Raw genomic sequence first — 24880 nt, forward strand, 5'->3', positions numbered from 1 at the left:
AAAAGAGGAAAGCCACATATCAAAAGTATTTTTTCTTCTCATTTCGGTCATACTTCATAACGAACAATTCGACCTTTCATGACGGCGGTAGAGATAGACATATTATTGTGCATATTGCCCAAGGCATCATTTTCGAGCTACGGGGGTAGCATTGCCGTGAAAACCTAATTTACAACAAACAAGAAAAACAACACACCCTTCTCAATCAGCGTCGAAACGAAACAGAGGTTTTCTGGTTTTTCTTGTTGGGATTGGGATTGGGATGGCATCGCTTGGCATCATGTCGCGCTGGTGATACATCCAAAAATTTTCCAGCAGTAAGCTGTTAACGAACACGAACACGAACGACGGGACTGTACACTTTTTCATACTATAGGTACATCCAACACCGCATTCACGAATCACCAACATTGTTTCTATAGGTTTTAAAGGGATGATTGAGGAACATAGTGTATAGAAGTTGAAATTTCGACTATCGACATATACGAGTAGTTTGATACAGAAAATGAGTTGGGGTGTATTACATTTTTGGCTTGGAAAAGATGTTTATTCGTCATCCCTGTGCAGTAGTTAGTTGCTTTTTCTTATTTTTATTTTTATATCTGACGAAGCGACTACAGTTTTGTGCATGTGCAGCAGGACCTTTTCGTTTCCGGGTATTAAAGAAATGTAGGTACCTACTATTTGAGAATATAAAGATTACGACTTGTCCTTCAAAAGTCCTTGAAGAGAAAAATTACTCTTTCCTATATAAGTTTGTATTTTTGTTTTTTTGAATGGAGCGCCTGTGGAATAGGAGGGAGGATGAAATACAAAATAAGTCAATAGGTAGGCTGTACTGTCATATCATAATCCTTCAACCTATGTAAGTATTTGGATATATTATGTACATATATACAGTATCGGACAAAACATTTGCAACTAAAAATGAAAGTAAGCATTTTCTTAAAAAAATTTTATTCAGAATCAACAAAATCGTGATATATTATTAATACTGTGTATTCAAAGATTCAAAGTTAAAATATATAACACAAACAAAAAACTTTCAGTAACTTAACGTTTAATTTTATCAAGTAACTTCAAATTAGCACGCGACAAAACAATTGCAACTTCAAATGAATAGATATAAACATTATAAAATAATCAATATTTTGTAGCGAATCCTTGTTTTTAACAACTGCCTTGCATCTTCTTGGCATGGATTCAATTAAATGTTGAATGATGTTTGGTGGAACTTCATTCCAAGCCGTTTGTACTCTTTTGAAAAAACCGTCTGCATTTCTAAAATTTTCCCGATTAATTTTCCGTTTCACGATTTCCTAAAGGTTTTCAATCGGGTTTAAGTCTGGTGACTGTGGTGGCCAATTCATAACAGTGATGTCATGATCATTAAGCCAGGTTTTAACCAGTCTCGACTTGTGCTTTGGGTCGTTGTGCTGCTGGAAGACCCAACGCAATGGCATTTCCCTTTCCATTATTCCATTTATGCGATGCAATGGGCCTAAACCAGCAGCAGAAAAGCAACCCCACACCATTACATTCCCACCCCCGTGCTTGAGAGTTTTTATGCAATAACGTGACTCTAATCTCTTGCCACGTGGTCTTCTTACGGAAGATATTCCGTCACTTCCCATTATATTAAATTTAGATTCGTCACTGAAAAGAACTCGACTCCATTTCTGCTTGTCCCAAGAAAGGTGTTCCTTAGCAAAGTGCATTCTTTTTTTCTGGTTTCGGAACGAAATTAAAGGTTTCTTAGAAGGCCGATAACAGCTCAAATCAGCAACCGCCAACCGACGAGATACCGTTCTAGTGCTTACATTTAATTGGAACTCCTGTACCAATTTTGAGGCAGATATGAAGGGACCTTTTTTGACTTTTCTTATGAGCATAGCATCCGTTCGAAGACTTGTTTTACGTGGTCGACCACCGCGATGCACAACAGACACTTCTTTTGTTTTGAGATAACGGCTTATTATTCGTGAGACCGACGATTTATTTACATTAAATTTTTTTGAAATGTTTTTTTGTGAAATGCCCGAATTAAATCGTTTACAATTCGCTGCCATTATTTAATAATTTTATATTGAAATTGAAACCGATATCACTGGCGATGTGCTTTATGTAAATAAATAACTGCAACTTTGCTTTAAGCTCACGACCTTCAGACAATTGCTAAATGCAATGCAGTTATATAATTGGACAAAATAGAACGATGTAACTGTTAATAATTCAGTTAAACAGTGATGACACTTTAGTTGCAATTGTTTTGTCGCAGGTGAATTTGAAGTTACTTAATACAATTAAACGTTAAGTTACTAAAAGTTTTTTATGTTTTGAGTGTTATATATTTTTAATAACTTTGAATACACAGTATTAAAAATATATGACGATTGTTTTGATACATTGATATGACGATTCAGATACAATTAAAATTTTTTTAAGAAAATGCTTACTTTCGTTTCTAGTTGCAAATGTTTTGTCCGATACTGTATATGTGTACATATTCATTGGAGTTTTTCAGCTTGTGTCGAATATTACCGAGAATTTTGTCTGCTTTGTTGAAAAATTTAATTACAGCTGTGGACAACTAATTAGAAACTCAAATTGAATTCACTTTTAAAGCAGTATCTGCAGTATCTGCATTTTTTTGTTTTTTTTTGTGCAAAAATATTTTTTTTTAAATATATTTTTTAAACTTAAAACAATGTTTTCCAAATATAACATTTATTTCATATGGCAGCTTCTGCGAAAAACACAGCGTTTATTGGTGGACAACTAATTAGAAAACAAAGAGAAAAATCATATCTTATTATAAAATTTATAACTTTATAATATCATTTACCTTATATTTATCGTTAATACCTTGTTGCGAAACCTTTTTGGTTCAAAACTTCCTGACATCTTCGTTCCATTGATGAAATAAGCCGCCTACACTGCTATACGGGTCCAGCCTTCCAAGCAGCTTATTATTCAGCCCTATCATGAATTCCATCGTAATCGGAAATGTGCTCCGAATCCCGAAAAATCGATAACAAAATTCATTCGTAGTGGAAAATCTGCTACGAATTTCGAAGTTCGTGAAATTTGGTTTCACTCAATCCGAATGAAACGGAAATTTTGACTCTTTTTCTACGACAAGTAATTTGTGTCGGAATCGTTGGGAAACAGTTGTGTTGTTTATAAATATGTAAGTATTAACCAATTTGTTTTTCTTTTAATAATATTTGTTGCTTTAAAATGACAAAACCAACAAATAAGACACAATACGAAAGGCTTTATCAATTATTAAATGAGAAAAAGGACATAGCTCAAGGATATACTAAGGCTCTAAAAGAAGATGTGACGCTGTTCTGGAAAAAAGTTAAATCCAAACTGAATGCTCTTGGGCCACCTTCAAAACAAGCTTCAGTTTGGAGAAAAGTACGTGAAAAATGCTGCTATAAAAAAATATTTTAAAACTCTTAGGTTTGGTTAGATTGGAAATCTTACATAAAAAAGAAACTTGTCGACAACAAAAAAGAGATAAATGCAACTGGTGGCGGAGAGCTCCGGCAACATTCCTTCTCAAAGCTGGAGGAAGGAGTCATTCAACTGGCAGGGCTACAACTTCCACATCTGGAATACAAAACGTGAATTCATTTGGGTTTGGAATCTCATCTGGATTTGTATCCACACAGGACACAGTCTTCTTTCCATTACATTCAATACAGTTTTGAGTGTTGAAGAAATGTGGACTGTGCCATGACAACCTCATATTCGTTACCAACACCAAAGTGGTATCCACCTCCTGCCAAGAATCTTTTGACAGCTACGAGCCCGCTAATGGAAATTATTGCGCATGAAAACACTCCTAAATTAAGCTCATGTTCCAGCTCATCCAATACATATTTGAATGCAGGGTTTGTTCAGTCGTAAATTTCTTTGAAATCTTTAAGATTTTGTTTTTAAAACATAAACACAATTAAATTCAATGTCACTATATGTACATACGTTATGTCATCTAAGTCGAATGGATTACAAGCGTCTCGAAGTATTTTCCTCTGAATTTTCAGGTTTCTCTTTCGCCTGAAGGACTCTATTCGACCAGCAATTATAGAAAAAGCCACTGAATCCATTTTTAAAGACTTTATATTTAATTTGTTTACACTTTAAAAAAACGTTTTTAAAAAACTGGAAATTAATTCAAATTTATTTGGGTAATCTTCACAATGTTTGACCCGAAACAGCTGATTTCGAAAATGAAAATGAAGCGGCAAACGAGGCAATGCCTTTTTAAATTCCATTCGGATTTTGTGATGTAAATTTTTCGTAATTCGTAGGGTAGATTTTCTACGAATGGATTTTGTGATAGGGTTGATTATCTTTAATACCTTCGAAAGAACATAATTGTTGGAGTTATTTTTGAGAGCAACAGCTCTTTTAACATCTGCCCCAAGATGCTCTATCGGATTTAGGTCTGTACTTGATGAAGCCCATTCCAGAACTGTTATCGATGGGTCCCTAAAGAACTGTTTCGTAATCCCAGCAGTGTGCTTGTAGTCGTTGTTTTGCTGAAACTTAAATATCATTGGCATGTTTTCATCGGCCCAATCCACTTATGAATGTCAATGTATTTAACAGCTGTTAGCGTTCCATCGATTCGATGGATTGGGCCAACTCCACACCACGAGAAACAACCCCAAACGTTAAGCGAGTCGCCTCCATGCTTAATTATTGGAAATCGTATTTAGGGTGGAACGCTGCTCCTTTTGGCCTTCGGGCATAACGTGCACCATCTTGGCCGATCCTATTTATTTTAGTTTCGTCACTTTACACTATGTACTTCCATTCGTTTGTTGTCCAGTTGTCGTGTGATCTTGCGAACTCTATTCTAAGACTACGTTGCCTTGCGGTTACTAATGGTTTCTTCTAAGAAACACGACCATGCAACCCAACTTCTACTAATCTTCTTTTGATTGTGAGTGGCCCTATCGGGACATCGAATGCAACCGAGAGTTGACGTTGTATCTCTGTGGAGCTTATTTTTGGGTCTTTTTTGGCCAGCCTACTAATTGCTCGATCTATTTGGCAGCTTGTCTTACGGGCCCGTTTTTTACGAGGTAAATTTTCAGCAGTCCCCAATTTTTGAAAATGCTTAATTGCATTGAAAACTTTCTTTACAGAACTGTTCAATTAATATTAACATAGGACACTTTAAGCTTCCAAAGCTCAAGAATCGCTATCCTTGTAGGAGGATCACAGCTCTTTAATTTTCCTATTGCAATTACCACCAACATTTAAAATTTCTTCTTTCAAAACGTTTGCAGACAATTCAGAATTTTCTACTTACCAATGCAAAATAAAAAGATTATTTTTATTTCACACAAATCAAATGTAATTTAACTGTTTCTAATTAGTTGACCAGTTGAAACGAACACTTTTTACACTCTAACTTGATTTTATTTGGTACTTTGCAAAGAATTATGCACAAATTGACAAATGATGCTTTCAAACAATTATCTAATAAAGCTTGCATTACACCGTTTTGAATACCGCTATTCTAGTCACACTTGATAAAGTGAGTGTGGAAATGAGGAGCAAGTAATGTTTCTAATTAGTTGTCCACAGCTGTACATTTTTTTTTGAATCAATCTATAAAATAGTACTGAATAACATATTGTTTAATATTGGACTATTCTCTGCAAATTTGTCTTCAATTCATCAAATAAATAAGAATTTTACTACTCTAACTGTCTTTGTTTTACTTTTATCGCCCTAAACAAATTGGGCCATATTCATAGATGTTTACTAAACTCTTGCTAAGTTGTAACTTAGCAAGTCCAAAGTTTAGAGCTAAACCTGTGGTTTAACTAAAACATAAGAAATGCTGTGTTTAAGAAGTTATTACCACAGCCAAATGTCATATTTGATTTTTGTTTGTGAATTAAAAAGCTAAATCATGAAATAAATTGTACGTAAACTTGCTTGTGTAGCTCTTCTTTTGTCAATTTTTGCTATAAAGTTCTTTGTCTGACAGCGATAAGTTTTCCTGTGATCGACATATGTAAATATCTATTAATATTCTGTAAATATGAGATATTGAGATGATTAACATTTATAAATATGAATGATTTATCTAAATATATAAATGTTCTAATAATCTTCAAGGCTTGTAGATTTTAGATAAATATATTGAAAAAAAAAAACAAATAACTTCATCCGTAGTTGAAACTTTTTTTCAAAAGTGAGAAATAAAAATAAGCTTACTAATTGTAAAAATGATTAAAATTTACTTGTCTAAAAGAATACAATAATTAAGATACAAAACACACAGCCACTAAATTTTCGTATTCCATTTCTGTCACAAAAATGTTCACTTTGCCTTTAATTAGGTCTATTATAAAATTCTTTTATTCTGCTACTTTTTTAAAAATGTCTATAAACTTGGAGCTGTCAAAAATTCTTTTATAAATTGTAATTTTGTAACCAGAAAATGTTCATTGCAGAGTAGTGTGATGCAGTACAGGTTTATCAAAACTATAAAAGCAAATTTAAGTAAAAACGTCAAACGTCAGATGTTAAAAAGAAGAAAACAAAGTAAATTCAAGTAAAATTAAAGAAATAATTAAAAATGCAATTTTAGAAGAATATTACATTTTTGGATTAATCTTCTACTAATTTTTTTACAAATTAAAATTTTCGACGGAAGCGCACTGAATCACCAGAGATCTATCGGTATTCAATAATTGTTACTATTTGAATCAATTTTTGAACATTGCACTGATGTTTTCTACGTTCAAGTTCTCTGTCACTGAACAGAGCCATTGGTCGCATTTACAAAGCTAGTGGCTACGTAGTCAAGGGATTCGGATAACTACAAAAGTAGTTGAAATTTCCCCTCCGACGAAGTGTACAAATTTCGGCTACAAAGTTAGTGCACACTGGTTTTGACGTTTCACAATCAGCTGCTCGGTAAGGACATAAGAATTCAAAATGAAAAGAATTTTTCGATATTTAAATACAAATATGAATCAATTATATTATATCTTCTATTTACTTTTATTGAATTTAAAAGAAGAAAGAAACTATTTAAAGTTCTGAAAACACAAATGTTTCTTATTTTACATATTTGTTTGTCATTTGTGGAGTTTAGACGGATAGTGAAAGGTATCAGCTGTTAAAAAAAATTTTAAAGACACAAATTTTATCTCAAAAATCTTTATTTTTTAAATCTCCGATTTCAGTATTCTCAAAAATATAAACAAAATTTTGCTGTCAGAACAATCAATAGATTTGATTTTTGAATAATTTCTATAGAACTTTCTAAATAGCAGGAAAAGAAACTCAATGCTTATTTGACTTCTGGGTAGAGAAATGGAATATATAATTAAAGGATATAAAATTTAAATTTGATTTTAATTAATTTACCATATTGACGTTTTTTAAAGCATCCTTCGATGAATACAAGTGTAAACAGTACCCAAAATGCTACAATTTAGAACGCCCCCAACTAAAAACGTCAACAAACTAATTTGACATTTGTGTACTTTTGCAAAATTTACTTCTCAAGAGCGATGAATTTGTAAAATTTCTTCTTGAAACTATCCAAGTTAATTTAAAATAAGAAAGTTATCGCCATCTGACATGGACAAAGATTCGGACAGTACTGTTACCTCTCTAGATGAAAACACTGAAAATTTCTGCAATAATCCCACTCGTGACATCTTAGCCGAAGGCATAATAAATTTGTTCAAGCCATCAGTGGATCGTTTGGACGAAAGAATAACAGCCACAAGAGCTGCACAAGCTGAGCTAAAAATTCAATTGGATGCCCTAGCAGAACAGTTAAAGGAAATTGAAAAGGCTCAGGCGACAATCCCCGAGTTCTCGGACAAAGTAAAAGAACTTATCAACGTAAAACACAAGGTCACGGTCATTGCAAACATTCTCACGACGAGTCAAGAGCGACTTAACAATTTGCATAAGCTAATCGATAAGGAACAGGAAAGAAGAGCAGCTCTACTTGAATCAGCAATTTCTTCAAACATATAATATACAAAAATCTCAAAACATGGACACCCCACATTATGACCACTTAACTCTGCAAGATTATGAGAAAGTCTACGAACCTGCGGAAGATACATTTCTACTTTTGGATGCAATAGAAGACGATTTGGAATACTTGAACACAGTTCAACCGGGAGTGTGCTTAGAAATTGGGTCTGGCAGTGGAATTATCATTACAGCTCTATCCAAGAAATTTCCCAACGCAGTGTGTTTGTCCACGGACATAAATCCCTGGGCTTGCAACACCACCAAGAGAACTTCTCTTCGAAATAAAGCTTCTGTAGATCCCATTAGAACTAACCTAACCGACAATATCAAAAATAATCTGGTGGATATATTGCTATTTAATCCACCATATGTTGTAACCACAGACGAAGAGATGAATCAGGAGAAGAATTTTGAATCAGACACAACAGATAATAACTTAATATTTTCATGGGCTGGTGGTGTTGATGGAAGGCGTGTTATCGATACACTTATTGATAAATTGGATTCCATTCTATCTCCAATAGGGGTGCTTTATTTGTTGGTTTTAAAGGAAAACAAACCCAAGGATATCATAAATAGATTAGCCAAAAATAACTTTACTGCAAATATTTTTAAAGAAAGACGAATTCCAGGCGAACATTTGTTTATTTTAAAAGTAATGCGCTGTTAATTTTATTAGTGTTTTTTTTTACTATTCAAATATTATGAAAATATAGTTAACATTACTTACCGCTTTCAACTTAATTTTTGTGTTTTTATAATTAAAAATTAAACAAACAGGTTCATAAAGAAACATGAAATTTGAATTAGCCCACTTTGCCCACAGCACTTCATTCAAATTCAAAGAAATAAACAAACATTAGCCGCTAGTGATGGGAGTATCACAAAATACCAGCAACGAGTAAAATACATTGCTCATTGTTTCTTAAATTAGGCATTTCTTGAGCTGAGTTAACACTAGCGGCACAATTTCGTATTCTTCGTTTTTTTTTTTTGTATTCTTGTAAGAGCTTGAGAACTTGGAATAATAATCAATTACAAAAATATTATTTGAATGAATATGTTGTTATTTTAATTTGTTAGTAAATTTCATTGCAATTATTTTATTTTGCAATAAATAAGTGACAAAACAAAAACTCATCATTCATCATAACGATAGCCCCTTTTTGTTTTCCAAGGAAATAATGACTGATGATGCCACGTATGACGAAGTGAAGATAGCTATATCTAAACTTAAGTCAAACAAAGCTGCTGGAGCTGACGGCATCACCACCGAACTATTCAAAGCAGCAGGCGATGACTTGGTAGGGAGCATGCACCAACTCATCTGCAAAATATGGTCGGAAGAAAGCATGCCCGATGAGTGGAATCTCAGCATAGTGTGCCCGATACATAAGAAAGGAGACCGTCTAAACTGCGCCAACTACAGAGGCATCAGTCTCCTTAACATTGCGTATAAGATCCTCTCTGCTGTATTATGTGAACGTCTGAAGCCATTCGTCAACAACCTGATTGGTCCTCATCAGTGTGGCTTCAGACCAGGAAAGTCCACTATCGACCAAATATTCACACTACGGATGACCTTGGAAAAAACTCAGAGGCTTCAAATCGATACCCACCATATCTTTATCGATTTAAAGCCGCGTACGACAGCATCTATAGAGAAGAGCTCTACAGAGCAATATCTAGTTTTGGCATACCTGTCAAACTAATCCGTTTGTGCAGAATGACGATGGAGAATGCACGCTGCTCTATCAAGGTCGGAAAAGATCTTACCGATGCATTTGATGTCAAAAAAGGTTTTAGACAAGGCGATGCACTGTCATGCGACTTCTTCAACATCGTTCTGGAAAGAATTGTGCAAAACTCAACCGTCAACACTAGAGGCACAACCTTCCAAAGATCCATCCAATTACTCGGATACGCAGATGATATTGACATAATTGGAAGATCAAAGCGAAGAAGATGGGTTTAGTGGTCAATGAGGGCAAGACCAAGTATATGCTGTCATCAAAAAAGGACACTTAACGACGACGTCTTGGACAAAACGTCACCATGGACAGCTATAACTTTGAGGTAGTTAAGGACTTTGTCTACCTAGGCACCGCTATTAATGCAGACAACGACACCAGCGCTGAAATCAAATGAAGAATAACTCTTGGAAATCGCTGCTTCTTTGGACTTAGAAGGCAATTTAGAAGTAAAGTCCTCTCTCGAGCATGTAAAATCACCATCTATAAGACACTCATCATTCCGGTTCTCATTTATGGCGCTGAGGCCTCGACCCTGTCAAAGAAAGATGAGAGCGTCTTAGGATGCTTCGAGAGAAAAATTCTTCGGGTGATTTTTGGTCGCGTACGCATAGATGGAGAATGGAGGAGAAGATATACCGACGAACTGTACGGGTTGTACAGCGACACTGACCTTGTTAGCAGAATTAAAGTCCAACGGCTTAGATGGCTAGGTCATGTAGAGCGGATGGACATCAACGCTCCAGCCCGGAAGGTCTTCGAATTCAATCCCGAGGGACGGCGCAGTAGAGGAAGACCGCGACTCAGGTGGCGCACCCAGGTGGGAGAGGACCTCAACCAACTTGGCGTGCGAAACTGGAGACAGCTAGCTAGGGACCGAGCTGGCTGGAGACGCTTGTTGGTTGAGGCCCAGGTCCGCCCGGACTGTAGCACCACCTTAAGTAAGTAAGTAAGTAAGTAAGATGCCACGTATAAATAACACAAAATAGTCTATTTTGATGGAAGCAATTGTGATTTATTAATGGATTGAAGATTTTCTTTGTTCCAGAGAATTTTTATTGACGGATATTTTACGTGCGATATAAACTGCGAAGTCAAATTGAATTTATTTAAAGTAATTTTCAACTAGTGGTACCCGTAGCGTGATGGTTAGTGCGTTGGACTGTCATGCAAGAGGTCTTGGGTTTAATCCCTGCCTGTGCCACCTTAATTTAAAAAAAAATGTTTTCGCTGGTACTGCCTTTTGCAAGGAAGTGACAATCCTTCAAGAGCAATTCTTGTCATGAAAAGTGCTTTCTTAAATTAGCAGTTCGGATTCAGCATATAAACTGTAGGTCCCTTCCATCTCTGACAACATTACTCGCACACAGAAATGGTTGAGAGTTGTAAGTCACTTAGCCCTGGTTCTACATGGACTGTTGCGCCACCTAATTTATTTATTTATTTTATTAATTTCAATTACTTGAAAGTGTTGTGCCAAAGTAAAAGGATAGATGATGAATTGAAGATCCTTACTGACCACAGTTTGACGTTCTCAGCTGTCAAATAAAAACAATATTCAAAAATTCGCATCCAGCTAAAACAACATCAACCTTCACCACAATGATCAAATATTAATATACAAATACTTTGACGTCAAAATTGCGTTCCTTTTATATAATTCGTTTCAAATCACTGAATTGTGTACCAAAAATGAGATTAAATCAAGATTTTCCTTAAGCTTAGGTACACGATTGCCAGGTCTGACAATCATTGTCAGATCTGCAAACGTCTGACAATGTGTGACAATGAGATGACAATGTGCTGAAAATTTCAATTTGTGTGTACACGGTTTGCATATATCTACAAACATCTGCAAATCTGTTGCCAAATATTTGTCTGACAATCTCGACAAACTAATTTGGCCAAATAGCTAGCAATAGATTTGCAAACATTTGTAGATTTTCTGCCAACCGTGTACACACCAAATCAAATTTTGGATCTGCAAATTTATTTTCAGCTCATTGTCAGTGACAATTTGTCACACATCGCATCAGTCAGAAAATTTTAAAGCTACTGAAACAAAGTGAAACATAAAAAAATAAGATAAATGGAAAAAAAACGTAGCAGTTCCGACTATTTTGAATAAATGTTAACGTTTTTATACATTTTCTTTGAAATGAAAAAAAAACAACTTAAAATTTACCTAGTAGTTTTCTCCAAATTTGTCTGCCAATGAATAAATTTGCAAATGTTCCTCAAACGGCATCTGCAAATTTATTCATTGTCAGACGTTTGAAGAAACGTCAGAAAATGAAAAAAATTTGGTGAATTTTGTGTACACACGATTGCCACATCTTCAAATTCATTTGTCTTCAAAATGATTGATGAACAAATTTTTCTGCAAATCAATTTGGTGTGTACACGGTTGTTAGCTTGCGTGTACACGATTGCCAGAAATCTACAAATTAATTGGCAGATATTTTTCTGCAAATTAGGAGCCAAACTATTTGTCTGCAAATTAATTTGGTGTGTACACGATTGTCAGCCATTCGAGACTAATTTTTCAGTGGCAGATCTGGCAATATTTGCAGATCTGGCAATCGTGTACACTAAGCTTTACAGTTTATTTATTTAATTTTTTTCTTTATTGCAAGCTCGGCCTAAGAAGAATAACAAAAATGTACTCGCTAGTTTCGAGCGAATTCATCGCTAATTATTTCACATACCTATGGCCACTCTAATTAGGCGCATCAGTAACGAGTAAACTAGTGGCATTTGTACAGCGGCTTTATTTTGTAATATCATTTGACAGTTTAACTTTTTTTTATTGTAAATATATCGCCATCCCAAAAATTGCTAAAGGGTAGGAAATAAAAATTTTAAGTTTAATTTTTACATTCAAATTATGAATAAAATATTTAATTATCAAATGAAAAAGTTTTTAAATAGTTGAATGAATAATAAATATTACTTCGAAATATTCAAAACCCTAAAATAGTTAAAAAAAAACGAAGAAGGAAAAAATATTCGTCTCCGGTCTCGTCAATCAATTCGAATTGTCAAAAATTTCAATTTTAATATTCTCGCCAACCAAACATTAAAAATATTTTGGTTAAAATTATAGAAAAACGAGAGGACCTACAAATTTTCGCATCACTATGGAATCACCTCCTTCAACGGAAGTAGTCTATCAAGGAATTTACACTTTATTCAACAATCCAAATTCCAGAGACAAGGAAAAGGCTTCAAAATGGCTAGAAGAGTTCCAAAAATCGGTTTGTTCACAAGAATTTAATTGAATAAGATTCATCACTTAAAATTGATATATTTTTGCTTTTTCTATTTCATCAGATATACTCGTGGACTATAGCAGATGAATTGCTCCAACAAAAACGTGATCTTCATTCGTGTTACTTTGCGGCCCAGACCATGCGAAACAAGATTCAAAATTCTTTCAATGAGCTACCTCCAGCCTCCCACGAAAGCCTACGCGACTCACTGATAGCGCATATCTGCCAGATCACAAGTGAAACAGATCAAATCATCGTTACTCAGTTGTGCTTGGCTGTGGCGGATCTGGTGTTGCTGATGGCAACGTGGAAGGATCCAATTCTATCTTTAGTGGAGTCTCTGTCCAAGCGGTCAGAAACTGTCTGGCCTCTGGTGGAAATTCTGACAGTGATTCCCGAAGAAATCGACTCACGTTATCTGCGATTGGGAACCAACCGACGCAAAGAGATCCACAAGCAACTGGAAGAAAGTGCTTGCACAGTGAATGAGTTCCTGTTGGCTTGCCTGTCCAATTACATGCAAAACGAATTCATACTCAATAAGGTGACAAGATGCTTTTCCTCGTGGATTGGAATTCATGCTATTCCCCTGAAAACGTTTCCCGAGAGTCCATTGGCCCGACACGTCTTCAATATGCTTAGTTCGACGGAGACAACCCCTAAGTTGCACGATTCCGCAACCGAATGCCTCTGCACACTCTTAGGCTGCATGGAGGGCAATAATAATCATTTCAATGTCGATCAAATGCTCGAGTTGCAGATCTTCAACGGAGTTCTGGCTCTGGAGAATGCCTACCACAACAGCATCGCTCATGAAGAGGCCGAAAAGACAATAAACTATTGTCGCATTTTTACGGTCATGTGCGAATCATTTCTGTTGCTGATGCTCTCGAATCCAGAGACGCCACATTATTCAATGAAAGGACTTGATTTAGTTCTGTTGTGCGTGGGGCATTATGACTATGAAGTAGCGGAGATTACATTCAATTTATGGTATCGCCTCAGCGAGGAGCTGTACCAGAAGAATAACGACGCTTTGACAATGCATTTTAAGCCTCATATTGAAAGACTGCTGGGAGCGCTGTATCGACACGCCCAAATGGACGCAGATCACGATGGACTTATCGATGAATCTGATAATTTTAACGTAAGTAAATATCAGAGACGCCTTTTTAAATGCGGGCTATATTGACCGTTATATAAATATACACTTTTTGGTGGATAGCTAAATGTGGAGACCTCGTATAGTCTATCCCAGTGACCTAATTAGAAGTGCAGTGCAAAAGAATTGTCTAACATTTGTTTTTATTTTTAAACTTTTACAGGACTTTCGAAGAAAAGTCTCCGACCTCATCAAAGACGTTATTTTCATCGTCGGATCAGGAGCGTGTTTCAAGCAAATGTTCATCACCTTGCAGAATCCTGCTGCTACGTGGGAAAGTACAGAATCGGCTCTTTTCATAATGCAAAATGTAGCTAAAAATATTATTCCGTAAGTTTTAAATATTTTTACAAGAAAAAAAAAAAACAAAACATGCATTTTAACAAAAAAAAAATGTATTTTAAGTGACGAAAATGAAGTTGTACCCAAAGTTGTGGAAGCGATACTGAATCTTCCTGAGAATACTCACATCGCCGTTCGTTACACGTCCATAATGCTGCTGGGAGAGTTATGCGAGTGGATCGAGAATCACCCTGAATCTCTGCAAGCAGTTCTCAATTTTCTCCTCTATTCCCTCCAGCAAAAGAATGGCTTAGCAGCAGCTGCTGCCATCGCTCTCACCTCGATATGCACTGCCTGTCGCCAGCAGATGAGTTTTCATCTTAATGGACTCATCGAAATTGCCCGCAGTTTAGATAGCTTTGAAATATCGAATGAACTTGCGATTGGACTGTTGAAGGGAATCTCCCTCATACTGACGAGATTGCCTCGCGAGCAACTCGAACCGGGTTTGCGTGAAATCTGTTCCTTCCAATTGAATCCTTTGGCTCAGTTAGTCGAGACGGGAAGTCTGACGGTGAAGAAGGGTGAGCGCACGGATCCTGCTTATTGGATCGATCGTGCCTGCGCAATCATCAGACACACAAACCCAGACATCCAGGCCGATGAAGTGCATCCCACCTTGGCAATAATCACTGACGCCTGGCCATTAATTTCTAGGGTAATGGAGAAATACCAAAGCGAACTGCGGATAATGGAACGAACCTGTCGTCTAATTCGATACGCAGTTCGTATGGTGGGAAAACTGGCATCGCCACTGGTGGAACCACTTGTCAAGCAAATGGTCTGTCTCTATGTTGTGCATCATCACAGTTGCTTCTTGTACCTGGGAAGTGTGCTGGTCGATGTGTTCGCAAAGTCCGAAGAGTGCATCGCTGGTCTGCTCGAAATGCTTAAAGCTTTTATCGAACCCACTTTCAATATGCTGCAGGTGGAGAATGGTTTGAAAAACAATCCCGACACAGTGGACGACTTCTTTAGATTATGCTCGCGATTCATCGAATGCTGTCCGGTGCCGTTTCTCCAGAGCCCACTAGTGACACCGATTTTCCAATGTGCATTGTTGGCATGTACCCTCGACCATCGGGAAGCCAATTCGTCGGTGATGAAATTCTTTTGCAATATTTTGCGTTGGGGTCGCACCACCTACAGATATCCCGAATGTCGTCCACTAGTCAAGAGCATTGCTCAACAAAACGGCGAAGCGCTGGTCATGAATTTAATACACGCCTCAGTATTTTGTTTGCATTCGTATATGATGCCAGATGTTGCTGAAGTCTTAATGGAAATTAAATCAGTCGAAGGCGAGAATATGGAAGCGTATTTGAAGAGAGCACTAGACGCATTGCCAAAGAAGAACAGTGGTGGCTATGTGACAGCAACGCAAGAACAATTGGATGAATTTTGTAATTCAGTTTTAAAGTGAGTATAAAATTAATTCGTTTTGATTTCTCTTTAAATCTCGTTCTTTTTTGTGTGATTTTGCAGGGAAGATGAAATAAAAGCAGTGACAATAGCTCTTAAAGAATTCACCAGACTATTCCGATGAAATTTCATTTAAAAAAAAAAGAAAAGTTGTGAGAAGAAAGGAAATTGCGTTTGATTTAATTTCATGTAGACTATTAGATTAACTAATAAAGAAAATTGACATGTTTAAATTTTATTTACTTGGTTTCAAAAATTATAAAAAACTGCAAAACTCGTTACATTGCAAAGATTCATTCAGAACTTTGGTACTTACAAAATAAAATTGGGTGGCGCAACAGTCCGTTTCAGAACTAGGGCCTAGTGACTGGCAACTCTTAACCATTCCTGTGTGCGAGTACTGTTGTCAGAAATGGAAGGGACTTACAGTTTTAAGCCGAATCCGAACATCAAATTTGAGAAAGCACTTTTTATGACAAGAATTACTCTTGGAGAATTTGTCAATTCCTCGCAAGAGGCAGTACCCGTGAAAAAACTTTAGGTGGCATAGGCAGGGATTGAACTCCAAACCTCTTGCATGACAGTCAAACGCACTAACCATCATGCCACGGAACTTTGGTACTTGCCCAGCAAAATTACGGCTGGCAGAAAAGGTAACACTTTAAAAATACGCATTGAGTTCATTTTATTCTAAAACTGGTTTTAAATGTACAAACATTCTTTAGCAGGTTGAAAAAAAAAAACAGAATAATGGAAATAAGAATAAATACATTTGAGTTTCGTAGCCTGACAGAAGTCAGGAGCCTTTTAAAATATCGAGTTAAAAGCAAATGAAAGAGCGTTGTTTTCCATCGCAGACTTAGTAAGAACGTGGCAATTGATAGGTATAACTTCGAGGAATCGAAGATTTCATCTTCTTACTGCTGCACTGCTGGTAGCTCTGTAAATTACATCAATACTGAAAGTAAACTAATTCCTGAGAAATGAGGTCCTATCGCAAAACACGAAAGAGCCGCTCCACAAATTCCTCATCATCCCAAACTTTCTGTATAGTGCAGAAGCTTGATCCTATCTCGGGAAAATGAAGGTTCACTTAATATTTCCTAGATGAAGATTCTACGTACGATCAATGGACTGATTTGTATCACTAGCAAAACAACACCTGGCGAAAACGATACAACCAAGAACTGTACGAGCTCTATAGCGACTTGTCACAAGTAAAAAAAAACTGCGTGTTCAATGGTTAAGATGGCTAGGGCACGTTGATCGAATCAATAAGGAAGCTTCAGGTCGTGAATTACTAAACGCCAAGCAGCGACTAGGTTGAGGCCAATATACGTCGCTGGCTTGCCATTTAATGTCCCTATTATGGTTGGCGAATCGAACGTTTGAAGTGAGATATATTCATTAGCGAACTAACACATTCGATATTCCACTGTTGGCCAACTTTACAATTCGAGTTCAAAATTGATCAGTGCTACCATAAAAAAAAAATAACAGGCATAAATAAACGCCAACTCATTAAATTTCTAAAAAAAATGATAAGCAACATAGATTTGTTTTTTGGAGAAAACGAAAATTACAGAAAAAAGGAAGAATGCTTCGACTGCGCAAGAATATTCGAGACAACTCTAATTTTTTGGAACTCCCTAATCATCTGTAAGTAGAACAAATCTTTTTTACATACTGGAAGTTTTTTTAATTCTAACAAATTCCTTAAGTTTCAGATCATATTTTCGACTGAACAATTAAGCGTTTGTATTCGTATTAAACAAGTCGGAAGGCCAATTCAAAATTGCAAGCACCTCCTTAATCGCTGCTATACTAAAACTAGCTTCTGCCCTTACATATTTGCTAGTGGGAGTTATCAGAGCAGCGTAGGAAAAGATTTTGAATTAGGTCTGTCATAATCCTCGGTTTCCTTGGTATTAAAAGAAGTTGTGTGTGCAATTGAAGACAAATTAAGTCCAACCTCAATCAGCTATGGTGTGAACGAAAACCGTTGTTGCGACTGACGAAGTTGATTAATTGTTTTTTCATTATCCTTTCACAGACCTTAGACGTATTGAAATTGATCTAAATTCATTGCAAAGCGAGTTTCTGGAGATGGGAATTATTTTTGCTTTTTCCATTGATGTGGGAAATGCCAGAGGTAAGGATTCAAATCATTAGCACCAGTGGCATTGGACTTTATACTTATGCAACTTTCAACTATGTCTAAGGCGTTCACACAATCGAAATTGAACAATGTGTCTGTAGAAGGTGGAGATATGGTATTAAGAGATACATGGTCTCTTAGAGTTATTATAGGTGTAGGAACAAATTAAGCTTGCGGAGGTTGTTCCATATTTTACGACTATCCGATTTTAGATCTAGACAGTTAGAGTAGAACTGTACTTTTGCTCGTCTTACCTCTGGAACTACTTTATTGCGCAATGATTTATACAACTCACAGAGCTCATTAACACGGAAACGTTTCCAGCGTCTGTATGCTAGATCACGCTGATTTATAAGTTTTTTAAGCCTACTAGTAAACCATTTTTTATTTTCGCGGAATCTAGTTTGTGCTTTCAATGGAATGGAGAATGATTCTATTATTTTCAAGATGTGTTTTATTGATATTCGATATACCTATTAAGTCTATAGATAGTTCCCAAGAGAAGATTACCTTCACTGCCTTTAACCTCCAAAAACAAATACCTACTCACAAGAAGAGAGGTGACGCATTGTATAACTTCCTACTGATAAGGTGTTCGTTAACATACATATATAGCAACATCTCCTCCGCGGTTGCACCTATCAGAACGGAAGATCCTATATCCACTAAGAGAGTGTGGTGCATCTTTTACATGCACAGAGAACCACATTTCTGAAACACAGATCGCGTCGATATGTGAATCTTAAAAAAGCAATCTAAATTCATCAATCTTTTTCATCAAACTCTGAGCATTGATATGAATATCCTTGAAACCTACACGTCGCCAACTCAAAATTTTTAACATAGTTCGCAAATTTTTTTCCTGGAGAGTAGCTTTTGGGTTTTAATGCAAGTTTTTAAGGCGTGCGACCATAAAATGTGTATTCGTTATGTTGACTCCAGATATCCTAGATCAACCCATAATTTCTCCGTATGGAACTCCAGTAATCTTAAGTCAGTTCTTGAAACGTGGTACCAAAGAGGTATCGGCTTCTCCAGATTCTTTTTCATTGAGCAATGTCTTGTGGCACGATGAACCAAAGCAAATACGTTCTGGCCTTACCGCTTGCTCAAGTAAAAGCAGTTCATCCACAGCTCGTTCCAAAGGAGTTAAGGAAACTTGGGAGCATTAACCCCCACCAGTTGCCACCACTTCGGCTTTATTCATCGCAAGTTTTCTTTTGATTTTAACCTTTTAATCCAGCCAAACCTGTTGAATGAATGAAAGTTTGTTCAAAATCACATTACCTTGTGCCATTCTTGCCATCGCAAGTATTTGGCCCAAGTGAGTTGAGGGTTGTAGCCAATTGGACCTAATATTCCTTTTGGTTTTTTTGGAAGAACCAAACTCTCCAACACCTCTCGCTATTTTCGGGTTCGTTTCCCTCAGTTCGACTAACTTTTCGTACTGATTTTTATTAGTTCTCTTGCAGTTTTATTTTCCGACATTTCTTTTACAAAAGCTTCGACGTTTTCTCACACAATATGGACGTTCGACAAATAATAACACGAATGACGTTCAAATCAACGAACATTCGATAACGACAATAGAATGAGATCGATCTTCGAAAGGTGTATGACATTTAAGTCGAATCAACGGCTCTCAGTTCGCAAACGGTAATACAAATTTCTCACACTCACACGTTTATTCATTCGACTCGCCAATGGTAATAGGGGTTTAAAACTGAAGACTGCAAGCTAGAAATCAAGTAAGCTGGCAGAATCTATTACTTGATGCCCAGGAGCACAATGCGCTGTAAGCAAGCCTGACAAACTTCAACCTTTTAGTACATAGTAATCATAACTTGAATAATAAATATGATTTAAAATCACGAAAATAAATATAAATCAGCATAAAAGTGTTCATATATGCGTTTCGCCCCGATGTAATGGTTGAATAAAGTGTGTTGATGAATCCAAACGAATAACTTGAGAAGAGCTTTTTCATTTCCAGAGTGACTCTTGGAAGACTGTCAGTTTGTGACTTCATAAAAAAGTTACGATAAGAGAGAATAAATTAATTAAAATGTATAAGCAAAATAACTCAGATTTTTCAGTTTAATTACTGTGAGTATATATTTCTTTTATTTTATTTTTGTTAGAATTCGATAATATTTTGTTTCTTTGATTATGCGCTTGGAATATATAAATGGTACTTAAGAAAAAGCTGCAGCTTTGCTACGTGCATTAAACAAAAGGAAACATAAAATCATGATTTTTAAGCTCGCTTCTTTCTCTAAGAGATTGCAAACAATTAAAAAAAAAAAAACTTAAATTAATGTGCAGTACTTTTCGTCGGACCACCACTAACTGGTGGCTTAATACCCATCAAATTACACAATTCATTGCGAACGGGACGTATTTCCAACAAAGGTAATCCCCAATCTGTTTCCGATAATAAATTCAATATCTCATCCATGTTTTCTTCAGGAATGTCACATGAATCACCATGAAGTGCCAAAGCTTCATATAATTTAGTTGCTGTCGTCTTACGAACATGAACATGAGTTAGACCTAAAAATACTGACATTTTTGCAAGTATTTTCTTGCAAAGACGGGAAACTTGAATTAGTTGACAGAAAACATTTATACTCGAGATGAGTTTGTAGAGTTTCTTGTGCCCCTTGATTTCTTCATTAACTAGGCGGAATATTTCGTCGGCAAATTGAGATCCATCGTCCATTAGAACCGAATTTATTGTTCCTGCAAAAAATTTTGATTTGAATGAGAGATTTATATGGGGAAGGCTTAAAGAAAAGTACCTGATCCAATAAGAATGTCTAAGAAATTCAACATCGGGTGAGTAACTCGATCGACCATGAAATTCTCCTCGAAGTTCTTAACAATCTCATTACAAAGTCGTGGAATTTCATTGGGATGGGAACGCAGAAATTTAAACAAAGCTGCCGATGAATATTTTATCTAAAAGACAGAAAGAAGAAACTCCATTAAAAATATTCTCACTTAGAACATCAAAAAATCCTTTCTTTACCAAAGATTCTGTAAGTTGTCCAACACTTGCACTTAGCCCGAGAAGGACTTTCTGGGAATATTCTGGTAATTCTAAAAGAGAACAAAACATGGGGAATGTGTGATCTGCAAACAACCAAAGCACAGCCTCGGTATTTTCTGGGAAAATTTCCTTAAGTCGATCGTGCTGGCTGATGTGTGGAATGGCTGGTTCAGCATTAATAAGACTACAGAAAAGTCGTCCTGCCAGACCTCGAGTTCGATCAATTTTCTCAACAGCTTGTTGAACCAAACCCTGAAGAACTCGTTGCACATGATCCGGTTTTAGAATAGTTTTGGGACAAGTGGTAAGCAATTGGTATAAGGCTAAAAAATAAAAATGTAATCCAAAATTTTAAGCCAATTTTTCGTTCCCAACCATTCATGGCAGCTTCTCGCACCCAGGCTCCAATATCACCCCGATTATCAACTGAATACTCTTCCAGAGCCTTCATGTAGCAATGGAAAATCTTGTCAAAATACTTTGGATTTGCTATAGAGCCATCCGAGCCACTTGAGAATCCAACAGTCTGGACAATATTCGACAGCGATCGAATGCTCTCTCTACGAGCTTCACTCCATTTGAAGGTTATTACATTTTCTGATGGTTTTTCGGCTCCTTCCGAAGTCGTTTCATGTGAATTGGGTCGTGGAACTTGGCTGTATTTTACTAGGCAATCGATAATCTTATCCAACTGAGGTAAGACCATAAAACTGGGTAAGGCCCCAAGGGCACAAAGATAACCCATACGAATTTTCTCTTCGAGATCATTTTCAGCTCCTTTGAGATAGGAAGCGACTATCACACCATTTTGATCACTTCGCTCGTGTTTGTTGTAATAAGCTTTGCATAATTCTGCAAGGGCTAGAGTTGCTGCATCACGGGTCTGACCAATAAGGCATTTGTCGATTATTTCTTGCCAAGACTCTGAAAGGGGAAAGTTCTGATTTTGCACTCATTCAAATGGAAATATTTTATCATTTACCTAAGCATTTAGAATTGGCTGTAATTTTGGCAACACTGCAGTTCCGAATGAACTCTACACAACAGTCTTTCATTATTTCTCCACTCATACCTAAAATATTGATTTTCAAACTGAGTTTTTTTAGAATGATAATAAATGTTTACCTCTAAATTGATCACGAGTCAAAAATGCTCCAATCAGTTCGTTCAACTCGCTTACTATCTGATTTGTTAGAAGCGTTTCTTCGGATTTATTCTCCACTAATTTCAAGGCGCAAACGATTTCTCCAATTGCCAAAACCGAACCATGTCTCATATTGATGTCAATTGAGTTGGTTTTGGTGAACAAACGAGGGAGAACTTCACTAGACATGTATTGCGGTGCCTTGAGGGTAAGTTTGTGCAACGCTTTGGAAGCCAGTTCCCTAATTGAAGTGTCCCAATGGTTGACTTTCTTCTCGACCAAATGATCAATAAGTGGAACTTGATATTCCTCATATTGAGCGATATAATCACTCACGATGAGAAAAGAATTCTGTTTCAGGCCAACTGTATAGAAATCTGTGGTCGTTGAGATTTCAATGCCATACGGGAAATTACCCAAACGACCAACACTCTCTTGAAAGGCCGCAGATGCAGCTCGTCTGCAATTGATTTCTCGATCGAAAGAGGCAACAGTTAGGAGGCCAGCAGATATCTGATGGACAAATGGTTGCAAATCTCCGGGGTTGTATGCCCGAGCAAATGCCCAACACATGTAGCACGCAGCGTCTCGAATATGCTGACCCACAGACATGTAGCCTTTCATTTCGTCATAGAACAAAGCTTGCAGCAGTAGTGGAACGAGTTCCTTGAGACGATAAGGCAGCAGAAGACCACGCTTTGCCAATTCGGCAAGAGCTAAACATGCCCCATGCCAAGCTTCGTGTGGTTCGAGGGGATTTAAAATGTCCACCACCGAGCCGATAACTTCATCGGCTAAGGTGCGAGAAAGTCGATTGGTGACACGACCAATTCCCTTGGCAGCACTCCAACGGATGTCACTGCCAGGACTGCGCAGACCCTGAAGTAGTTCTTCAATCACGTCTTCGACGAAATCTGGGACAACTATTTCTTCGCCCTCTTCCATGTCGCTATCAATGTCTTCCAAGTTAATTGGCTTAGCTGCATCGGATGGTTCGGCAAGGTTAACAGCCAAAGATCGAACGCCTTTGAAAGAGAAAATCAATAAAATGGAAACAGGGGAGACTTTTATTTATTACCTCTCTTGTATCTCCACGCAGCTATACGGGGCTTTAAATATACCAACCCAATTCGCTGAACGATTTTAATGTAATACTTATATTTGAGGAAGTCTGAACTGTCTTTGTAGTTGCATCCTAAAATCCACACCTGCAGTCGCTGAGCATAGGGCAGTAAGTCTTCGCGTTTTCCATGCTTAAGGATAGCAGCAACTGCTGCCAACTGACCGAACTTGACGTCCTGAGTCTCGGCGTTGTTATTCTCAATTACCCAGTCGAAGAATTTCTCCAAATAAATGTCCTTGATGTCTGAACGAATGAAGTACTTCGCTGACAAAAATGCAGTGATTCCTGCGCAAGTATCGTTGTGTTCGGAATAAGTCTTGCAAATATCGAAAATTCGTTCCATTTTGGTTTTGTTGGAAGCTGCATTCTCGGTGCAATTGACAACATCTCCGCCGGCTGCATAAGCATCCAGTCGAGCCATATGAAATGGATTCAGCACCAATATGGACATCCAGAGAAGGAGAATATAACGAGTCTCCCAGTTTTCGAAGACTTTGGGATCTTGTTTTTCTAGCAAGTCCAAAGCGAACTCAAGATCGCTCAATTCGTGTGGAAGGAACTTCACCAAAGCTTTGTATGTCCTCACCTTACACAGAATGTACAAGTATTTGAAGCATGCATGCACGAGGTCCACCTCACTGTTGGGATCACGGATTTTATCAAGAAGTTTTGTAAGCAAAACGTCAAGATGTGGGTCCAGGAGATGTGGTTGCTCTTGATACCTAAGTTTTGTGGAGTTGATCTAAATGAAGGATGTTCTAAGGGTATTGGAATTTTGTATATGTACCTTGAAAGAATCTCAGTGAAATGTTCATATTCTTTCTCGAAGGTCCGTGCCTGACACACCTTAATCGAATCAATCATCGAAATAACTTCATCGAGTTCCACGAATAACTCGAGAGTATTGGATGGACGATCGTCATCCTTTAATTCTTCACATAGTGCCATAACTGCGAGTATTGATTTAAATAAGTTTTATGAAGTACTTTGGGGGGAATTCTATTAATTTAAAAACAGCCGGTCCGTCGAACTGTTCTGTTTGATGACTTCCTTTGTTGACAAATCAAGCAAAATATCTGATGATTTTTTCACAGTTTTCAAAAGACAGATGATGTTCTTTTTTATTTTGTTCTCAATAAAAATATGCAATTCACAATAGTTCAGTTCATATTTTTAAGACAGTAATCACACTTGGGTCTTTTGAGGAAACTCATTTTGACGTCCCAATATCTCGATCTTATTTACTATTTTTTTAAATCTTAAGCATTTGTGCAAATTTGTCTATTCCTTTTAAATCATACGATAGAATTGAGATAAAGTGATTATAAGTCAGAATGCGTTACTTGAAAGGATATCAATATGAAAACCGTCTAAGAATAAGAAATCACATATTTTCTTATAAAGATTTTGTTTTTAT

At 36.8% G+C, this 24880-nt stretch overlaps 4 protein-coding genes across 4 annotated transcripts; 3 read left to right on the forward strand and 1 right to left on the reverse strand.

Moving 5' to 3' along the window:
- The first annotated feature begins 7522 nt into the window (after positions 1–7522).
- Positions 7523–8034, forward strand: LOC129949348 (SNAPIN protein homolog). Its single transcript, XM_056060748.1, has one exon. The coding sequence runs from the start codon at positions 7627–7629 to the stop codon at positions 8032–8034; it is 408 nt and encodes a 135-aa protein (XP_055916723.1). The 5' UTR covers positions 7523–7626.
- Positions 8035–8053: 19 nt separating this feature from the next.
- On the forward strand, positions 8054–8781 carry LOC129949344 (methyltransferase N6AMT1). Its single transcript, XM_056060745.1, has one exon. The coding sequence runs from the start codon at positions 8054–8056 to the stop codon at positions 8705–8707; it is 654 nt and encodes a 217-aa protein (XP_055916720.1). The 3' UTR covers positions 8708–8781.
- A 3858-nt stretch (positions 8782–12639) lies between these two features.
- LOC129949336 (transportin-3) lies at positions 12640–16224 on the forward strand. The gene is made up of 5 exons (XM_056060733.1): positions 12640–13045; positions 13122–14207; positions 14386–14552; positions 14628–15983; positions 16050–16224. Exons 1-5 carry the CDS (start codon positions 12929–12931, stop codon positions 16108–16110), a joined length of 2787 nt encoding a protein of 928 aa, XP_055916708.1. The 5' UTR covers positions 12640–12928; the 3' UTR covers positions 16111–16224.
- Positions 16225–20214: 3990 nt separating this feature from the next.
- LOC129949334 (tubulin-specific chaperone D) lies at positions 20215–24625 on the reverse strand. Its single transcript, XM_056060731.1, has 8 exons — positions 24251–24625; positions 23419–24185; positions 22322–23365; positions 22179–22268; positions 21572–22120; positions 21176–21519; positions 20946–21105; positions 20215–20886 (listed from the first exon to the last, which is right to left on the reverse strand). Exons 1-8 carry the CDS (start codon positions 24409–24411, stop codon positions 20459–20461), a joined length of 3543 nt encoding a protein of 1180 aa, XP_055916706.1. The 5' UTR covers positions 24412–24625; the 3' UTR covers positions 20215–20458.
- Between the last annotated feature and the right edge of the window lie 255 nt (positions 24626–24880).

The sequence above is a fragment of the Eupeodes corollae genome, chromosome 3, assembly GCF_945859685.1.
Source record: "Eupeodes corollae chromosome 3, idEupCoro1.1, whole genome shotgun sequence".
Classification (NCBI taxonomy): Eukaryota; Metazoa; Arthropoda; class Insecta; order Diptera; family Syrphidae; genus Eupeodes; species Eupeodes corollae.

What these genes read in the sequence shown, in the direction of transcription:
- LOC129949344 (XM_056060745.1), top strand. Translation starts at nt 8,054, where the DNA reads ATGGACACCCCACATTATGACCACTTAACTCTGCAAGATTATGAGAAA.
- LOC129949336 (XM_056060733.1), top strand. Translation starts at nt 12,929, where the DNA reads ATGGAATCACCTCCTTCAACGGAAGTAGTCTATCAAGGAATTTACACT. An exon ending in TAGAAGAGTTCCAAAAATCG is followed by an intron (nt 13,046 to 13,121) that starts GTTTGTTCACAA and finishes CTATTTCATCAG; the next exon opens with ATATACTCGTGGACTATAGC. An exon ending in TTTTGTAATTCAGTTTTAAA is followed by an intron (nt 15,984 to 16,049) that starts GTGAGTATAAAA and finishes GTGATTTTGCAG; the next exon opens with GGAAGATGAAATAAAAGCAG.
- LOC129949348 (XM_056060748.1), top strand. Translation starts at nt 7,627, where the DNA reads ATGGACAAAGATTCGGACAGTACTGTTACCTCTCTAGATGAAAACACT.
- LOC129949334 (XM_056060731.1), bottom strand. Translation starts at nt 24,411, where the DNA reads ATGGCACTATGTGAAGAATTAAAGGATGACGATCGTCCATCCAATACT. An exon ending in GACTCGTGATCAATTTAGAG is followed by an intron (nt 22,269 to 22,321) that starts GTAAACATTTAT and finishes TCAATATTTTAG; the next exon opens with GTATGAGTGGAGAAATAATG. An exon ending in GCGAGAAGCTGCCATGAATG is followed by an intron (nt 21,520 to 21,571) that starts GTTGGGAACGAA and finishes TTTATTTTTTAG; the next exon opens with CCTTATACCAATTGCTTACC.